Source organism: Glycine soja, chromosome 11 (genome assembly GCF_004193775.1).
Source record: "Glycine soja cultivar W05 chromosome 11, ASM419377v2, whole genome shotgun sequence".
In the NCBI taxonomy this organism is placed as follows: Eukaryota; Viridiplantae; Streptophyta; class Magnoliopsida; order Fabales; family Fabaceae; genus Glycine; species Glycine soja.
The window spans coordinates 10277239-10285183 of NC_041012.1; the positions used below are offsets into that span (position 1 = coordinate 10277239).

Below are 7945 nucleotides of genomic sequence, written 5' to 3' on the forward strand. Positions count from 1 at the left end.
TTTTTTTTGTATATATATATATATCGACCGTCATGCGTTATTTGATAAGCACAAAAAGTCGAAAAATCATATCTAAACTTACTAGTATTTAATAATATTAAAGATTCGATTTTGCTCAGTTGCACTACTCCTATTGCGTGTTGCCACTTGCGTACGACTTCTAAGACGAAAGAGACTCCTAAGACAGTAAGACTGCACGTTTCTCTTATCAGAGTACGTAGGGAAATTGTAGATCGTCCTTTCCACATTAACTATGCTTACATTTTAAAATGAATTTCGCAAATTCATCATTTTTGTTAATGCTGACTCAACTCACTGAAGTTTTTAATTTCTAAACTTGACTAATCAAAGCCAGGAACCACACTTACATTAAGAAACTCTAGCTTTTTCCCCCGTTAAATATTTCATTGTTTTTACAGGCTGCTGCTTCCTAGCTACTCCTGGTGATTTTACATTTTTACATATAGTAAAGCACTAAAGCTATATCCCAATCCAACTATTTCTTCTTTTTTTTTTGCTATGAAATTAGATATTCACTGATAAGATACTCTTTACCAACCTATTCAAGGCATCATAGGAAGAACCACCTTTCACAGCTAACCTAATCTCATTCTTCAATTCCAATGCTCTCTGGCTCATCTCCTTCCCTTCTTGATTCACCATTAGTCTTCTCACTGCACCTTCTATTTCACCCCTTTCCATGACATAGGACCACTCTATCCCCACCTTCCATACATGGCTCAACAACCTAGCATTCACCCTCTGATCCCCAAAATGAGGTTGACACATAATTGGCACTCCTTCACACAAACTCTCCAACGTAGAATTCCAACCACAGTGGCTCCAAAATCCTCCCACGGCTTGGTGTGCCAAAACCTCACCCTGGGGTGCCCATTTCACAATGCAGCCCCTTTCTGCTATTGCCACCTTAACATCCTTAGGCAATGATTTTAGCCATTCTGAAACATCACTAATTGTCTCAGACCTAATAACCCAAAGGAAATTCTGTTTGCTATTGGCTAAGCCACAAGCCACTTCAGTTAGCTCTTTCTCTTCCCAACTAGCTATGCTTCCCAAACTCACATACAACACAGATTTTCTTGCTTTGTTGTTGAGCCAACCTATGCAGCTATAATCTTCTTCCACAAAGCTACTACTCGAGGAATCTTCTTCGGCAATCATGTGTAGAGGGCCTATGGGGAAGATACTTACTTTGTACACCTGGTGTAGACGATACAAGGATTCTTCTTCAAGGCAATCCACTGTATTGCAGATAACACCCAGAGAAGGTCTTACTGCAATTGTTTTGGCTATTAGCTGCTGCATAACACCAGAATTGAGCATTGGTAGGTCTTTGAATCGGAGCGGTTCAAGTTCTGGCACCAAGTCCAACGACAACATAGAATCTGCATGCAATATCATGTTAGTGCTTGTCTGGTTACCAATCAATGTTCGTGACAAAACAAAAAAAGTTGCTTAGAATCTTTGATTGATTCTTTAATTTTTGGGATCATTTGGAAAAAAGTTTTTTTTTTTATATTTTATCGATAAATAGAATTAATTTTTAACAGAATTTTACAAAAAGTTAAAAACCTTGTGGCATTTTAATTTTTAAAAGTAATTTTACTCTATAATATTACATAAAATCAAATTTTCAAATATTTTAAAAATATTATTTTCAAACAAAAGTCATTTAATTATTTTAATATCAACATTCTTTCATCAATAACCTTGCCCTTGGCTTCAAATTTATAAACGCCTTTTGCATACACAAGACTCCGTATAATGATGTTTTTTTTTTCATACTTTGGCTTAGCGAGAAGCCTTTGAACACCGGGTTACATTAGTTTATTTTTTCTTTTTCTTTCATCAATAAATAAAGCATATCTAGAATTTTGTAAAGTAAGTTGTAATTATCATTAATTAGCTGTAGAAAATACAAAAACATTATTCTTGGAAAAGTAATAAGAATTAATAATAATAATAATAATAATAATAATAATAATACCTTGCAAGGGAGGGAAACCTTTGCTTTGTCGCTGAACAAACGCATGATAAGTGAGCAAATTAGTAGCACTGGTGGTTCTGAGGACTATGCTGGGTAGTTGTAGTTCTCTCGCCACAGAATCGATGGAATACATTGATCCATCGTAGATGACGCAAACAATTTTTTCATGGTTTATATTTGCTCTCTCAATCTGATCAACTAATGACTCTTTAATTGGAGATACACACTTGGTAGTATTTAAGGTTGCAGTAACATCCACAACATTCTTGGAGGTGATGTTGGTATCGGATAAATCATAGAACAAGGGTAGAAAACTAAAGTTAGGGTAATTAGAAGGATCGGGGGAATTGAAATGAGCATGTGATATGGTTATGGAGAACCCTTTTAAATGAAGGATGGTGGCTAGTTGAAGCATTGGAGTTAAGTGTCCTTGAAATGGTGGTGGTATTAGAACCAAGCGGTGCCTTTGAGTTTCCATCAATCTCTTAACTTAGGCAAGAGTTTTGTGCTACTATGTCTATGAAATTGGCGTGAAAAATCACATGGGTACAACCTCCTTATATATAACGAATTTTTTTAATTAGTGACAGCCTGGTGCATGCATCTTTCACATAATGAGAATTTTCTCTTCTATGTCTCTATTGACTTCTGATAACGACTTTGCCAATATTAATTACAAAATTGTAACGAGGCTTTCACACGCAACACCTATTTGCCTTGGTTTCAACGAGCCTATGCTATCAAGACGCACGATACTGAAAACTCATGTCTTCGGTCATTAAATTATTTGACCAAACAAAGTCCATTTGTTTTTTTTTTTTTTTGAAAAAAAAAACCTAGAAGGTGCTTGAGATTTTTATTTTGCATCTATCTATTTTTCTCCAATCAAATCGATCTATCTTTAATTATGATTTAATATTCAAATTGAAAAATTAAATTTTAAATTTTGATTAAGAGACATAAAGTATCAAATTATTTATATACCTACTACTTTTAATAGAAAGTCCATTTGTTGTTACTATCTAGACGGGTACGAGTAGCATCAATAGTCATTTTCATTATATAGCTGATATAGGGCGTTGTACTCGACATTGAAGTTCTGGTCACATGGGTAATTTTAGTGTCCCAATTTTATCCAACTAGTTACTCACCCGTTCGAATGCACGGGTTGTTATTTTTGGTTTTGTAATGTTTGGTTGTTTAATATAAAAGATGTTGTGTATGTGTAGGATAATTTTGTAAAGAAATTTAGAATTTTAAATTAGTTTTTTTTAAACAATTTGTTAATAAATTGAAATAGTTGGAGCTATATAATTGTATGGACATTGTTTTTTTTTTAAAAAAAACTGGAATAGTTTTTCAAATTTTGGAATCTAATGTAATTTAATTACAATTTAAATGATGAATAAGGTGTTTATAAATTGTATTACAATGAAATAACTAAATCATGATAACAAATTTTTTTATTCTGTTATTATTTTTTGGAAAGTTAAACTTGGAAAAAATTATAATTGGTTGATATAAAAAATCTCTAATGAATAAAATAAGTAGATGTATTATTTTGTTGGATATAAAAATATATAATACCTATTGTATAATTATGAAGATTGCAAAATTTAATTTAATGATTGGTAAAAATAGCAATTATAGGTATTAACGTAGTAATAGGTATTTTAAAAAGGTATTAACTAATCGATAGTGTGGCTAAATGTATATAGCAGCAGACAGAACCAAGATAGCTTATTATCAGTGGATAGCATATTCAAACGCTTGGAGTATTTACCAAGCAGTACATTATCAATGTGCAGAATGGAAAATGTACTAGTAAAAAATGAAATAAGATGTGGTTGTAATTTTGCTATATTGGTTGATATAAGAAATAAAACTTTATATAAAAAAGCATGACAAATGTTTGTTGAAAATTAAAGAAACCATAACCAAATGCAAAGTTGTTCATATACAGCAAAATATCAAATACAGATGTTGGTTGCTAACGGTAGGGTGATGAATTGAAACCCAACAGTTTGCCAATGATTTTTAATCAGAGTTCGTTGTTGAACAACATCGGCAAGTATACCAATTCGCACAAGTAATATATAAAACGATAAGACCGAGTATCGTATCCACAGGAAATTTGATTCACTCAGACACTGTACATCTAGTATGAAAACATTCGTATAAATAGAAAGCAGAGTAAATATCAAGTTGAATTTTGTACTACAGTCTATGTGAATAAAAACTAAATATCTAGAAACTTAGAAGTGAAAACAGTCAAGTAAAAAGTATTGGGTCGTTCTATTGAGTTCCTCTTGATGTTATTACGTATTTTTTCTATTTAACATTATCCTAGTGTTCTTATGCTAAGAAATTACTCAAATCAAGATCCCTCTAGTGAATGAGTCTAACTCTCTTTAAACTTCGTCCTTGATCCCTCAACAAACTTAGCCTAAAAGAGTTGCATTAAGTATACAACATAATATGAACTAGATCATTGCACTCCATTCCTATACATACAGATGTCTAGCTTGCTCTACCAAGTTCTAAGGCTTTAAAGCATTTCCTAATGCTAAAATTCCTAACTATACATACAAATGGGTGATCAAACCACAAGCATGTAAAAATAAGCATAGATAGAAGTAATGAACACATAAAAACAAACATTAAATAGATAGTGAAAGAGTGTTATATCAAGGGTTCGACAGAACTTCTCAACTAAGAGGCTTAGCCTTCCATTACAAGAAATATGCTCTCAATACAAAGAAGGAACAAAGTTAGGTGAAAGAAAATGGCAAAGAGTGGTAGAAGATGTCTCCTCCAACCTCTAAAATCCTAATTTCACTCCTCTAACCTAAGCTCTCTTACCTGCTCTCTCTTTGTCACTCCAGCTTCCCCTTTTGCTTTGTTTTTCGACTCTCTCCTTAGTTTCTGTCAACTTCAGTGTTTTAAAGGCTCATTTGACGTTTTAGCTTCTGAAGGCTCGCTTAGCGAGATTGGCTCACTAAGCGAGAGTAAGTGAATTTGGCTTAGCGAGCTGGGCGCACTAAGTGCGAGAAGGGACAACGACCTCGTTGGGCGGGCTGGCGACGCACTGGGCGAGCACATCTCTGACTGATCCTCTTCTAAGGTTTTCCAACCTGCTAAGCGAGTTGTATGCCTCGCTTAGCGGATGCCACTCACTAAGCAGATCTACCGTGCTTAGCGAGTCTTCAACTACTTGAGCCTTCTCTTCTTTTGGCCTGAAACTAAAGTGGTTTCAACATTAATTCATAAAATGAGAGTATCTATTATATAAAATCACATTAAACATGAAAATATGTACAATTCCTACAAAAAGAACCATAAATTGGAGGTAAGGCGCTAATTTCATGCAAATATTCAATACAAAACTAAGTCATGAATAGCGACTAGCATTCGTATCATCCCAATGTTGTTGCTTTCTGATAACCAATTCCCATATTCTTTGCTAAGTCCTGAAGTAGAAGGATATCTCATCTCCAAGGCTGAAGCCATTATTTTCCAGATATTGATACCATGGGTTAGTAATACATTATTGACCAAAGTCAGGATCGTTGAGGGTCAACTTCCATTGAAGAGGATGGCCATGATTTTTGAGGATTGTCATATTCGGAGCTGAGGCATCAAGATAGGGTAGAGCAGTGGGTGGGAGTACCTAGATTAGAGATGTAAATGAGTAATAGCATTTAATGATAATAGAAATGACAGTGTTTGATTAAAAAAATGGAGTTTTACCAATACATATGTTCTTTGGGTTGCTGGAGGCCTTCCACATGTTTAATAATCTAGGGGTGGCATGAAGTGAAGGTTGAAGATCCAATTTTTGTCGATAACAATGTAAGTAATGGTGATACCTTGTGGAATGTTCAATTCTTTTCAGAATTGCTTTAATCCATCAGCGAAGAAGTATTTGTTGTGGTATTTCCTGACCTTTATAGGATATTTGCATCCATTGTATGCGAAAAGCACTACCGATGGATAGTGAGGAGCCCATTATTTGTGGTAAAATGATGGAATTTCAATGAGCTTCTGCAAGAATAAGATTAAAAATGATTAATGATGTAAGGTGAATGAGAATGAAAATCGTTTTTCTTGTCATGAAGACAGTATAATATGATTGTATAGGTTAGTAAACTTACTCTGTCATTATGGAATGCAGTGACAAATTGGTATGTGATTGTAGTTCCCATTAATTTTGGTGGTACCTGTATTTCAATATTGTATGATGGAAGAACTTACTGAATAAATATGACTGTATAAATTTATCCGAAATAAATATAGTTGGTTTTTTTAAAAAAAAGCAAATGTAGCATATGAATAGCACAGTCAAGGATGATTGATGGTTCGTGATAACATGTTATAGTTTGGTCAGCCATGAATGTAATTACAGAAAATATTAAATAAGGAATTCAAAAAAGGAAGAAGTTATAACAAAAATACATAGTATTGTCATATTTGTCCTATATGTGCAAATCCAAATCGGGCAAATTTTTACTCAGAGTAGAGAAGTAACTTAATAGAATTGAAAAAATATATTTAGAAACAAAGCTGGAACAAAACAATGGAGTGTGAAGGCAATAGGGTAGTATGATAGTTAAAAGAACTGGGATTTTCGGTGTGATTAACACAAAGATTAAACAACAAAAGAATAAGGTATGAAGGGACTTACAACGCTAGAATCAATCGAGGATTGCGAACTCATGGCGATAACGTTGAGTGGGTTAATTGCTGCAGATGAACTCAGAGTGTCAAATGCGTTTTTTTGTTCTGGCGAGAAGGATTCAGGAAGCAGGTATTGAAACGATGATGACTTGCGATTCGAATGCGTGGTAATTGACGGCTGTTGGAGTGGCTCAATAACTGTTTTGCATTGATTGAGAAGTGGGATGTGACTATTCGAACAACGTGAAGGCTGAGTCATGATTAAAAGTAGGGGAAGTTGGAAAGGCAGATTCATTGCAAACGTGCAATGTAAGTAAATAGGTATGAGTATGAATTAATGCTTGTAGAAGATGAAAAGTTTGTTGAAGTTGAAAAGGCAGATATGAGAGCAGACATAAGGCAAATTAACAAACCTGATCACAAGGTTAAGACTTCTATCATGGTATGGAATTAAACTAACTTCTCATAAGATGCATGAATTTTCCTATAATTTATACGAAAAAATAATAGAAAGTAGAGAAAAAAATTGGTGACAACCTCAATTAGTCATGAATGTGTGAGAGCTGTTTTGTGCTTGTTTGTTTTTCTAATGCGTAAGCTTCAATTTGAGAGGAATTTGTTTCATAGGGAAGGGAGAAAAAAAAGAGTTAAGAATGCATGCAGCTCTAAATCACATTTGATTTTAGTGGGGCAAGTAATTTGAATTTAATTGAGGGCAATATTGTATTGTAGTTAAAAAATAAATCTACTCGGTTGGTCTTGATATTTTTGGTGATTTGCTTTCTAGTTTATAGTATTATCGTTTCATATCCAATATCTTGATGTGATGATGTATCACGTTATCTTATTGCATTCTAATTAACAGTTATATTCAATTTTAAATGTAGTTTTTTTACTTAGAATCTATTAGAAAGATTTAATAATTTTTTTAATTTAAATTATTTATTGTTTTTCCTAAACCATTTAATATGATATTTTCATATACAATTATAATAAATACATATCTAAATCTTGTCTAATGTTATAGAAAACAATAAGTCAAATTCCTTTTTAAAAATTTAAATAGTCAACTCGATTTTTTTAATTTTTCTTAGCCTCACCTTTTCGTTGGACAGAGAGAAATATATTTTTTTAATTTTCTTCTCTCTCCCAAAATAGTCAAGTATGCACATTTTCTCTAAGAATTTTTTTCTCTACTGTATAACTTTCCAAGTCTAGTCTTTTATCGTTGGGTAGAGAAAGAGTTTTTTTTTTCTTCTC

At 33.2% G+C, this 7945-nt stretch overlaps 1 protein-coding gene and 1 long non-coding RNA gene across 2 annotated transcripts; both read right to left on the reverse strand.

Moving 5' to 3' along the window:
- Positions 1-290: 290 nt before the first annotated feature.
- On the reverse strand, positions 291-2553 carry LOC114374337 (UDP-glucose iridoid glucosyltransferase-like). The gene is made up of 2 exons (XM_028331974.1): positions 2009-2553; positions 291-1406 (listed from the first exon to the last, which is right to left on the reverse strand). Exons 1-2 carry the CDS (start codon positions 2484-2486, stop codon positions 526-528), a joined length of 1359 nt encoding a protein of 452 aa, XP_028187775.1. The 5' UTR covers positions 2487-2553; the 3' UTR covers positions 291-525.
- Positions 2554-4649: 2096 nt separating this feature from the next.
- On the reverse strand, positions 4650-7163 carry LOC114373811. The gene is made up of 4 exons (XR_003658465.1): positions 6693-7163; positions 6163-6228; positions 5759-6052; positions 4650-5678 (listed from the first exon to the last, which is right to left on the reverse strand). It is a non-coding gene; the product is annotated as an uncharacterized LOC114373811 (long non-coding RNA).
- Between the last annotated feature and the right edge of the window lie 782 nt (positions 7164-7945).

What these genes read in the sequence shown, in the direction of transcription:
- LOC114374337 (XM_028331974.1), bottom strand. Translation starts at nt 2,486, where the DNA reads ATGGAAACTCAAAGGCACCGCTTGGTTCTAATACCACCACCATTTCAA. An exon ending in AGGTTTCCCTCCCTTGCAAG is followed by an intron (nt 1,407 to 2,008) that starts GTATTATTATTA and finishes TATTGCATGCAG; the next exon opens with ATTCTATGTTGTCGTTGGAC.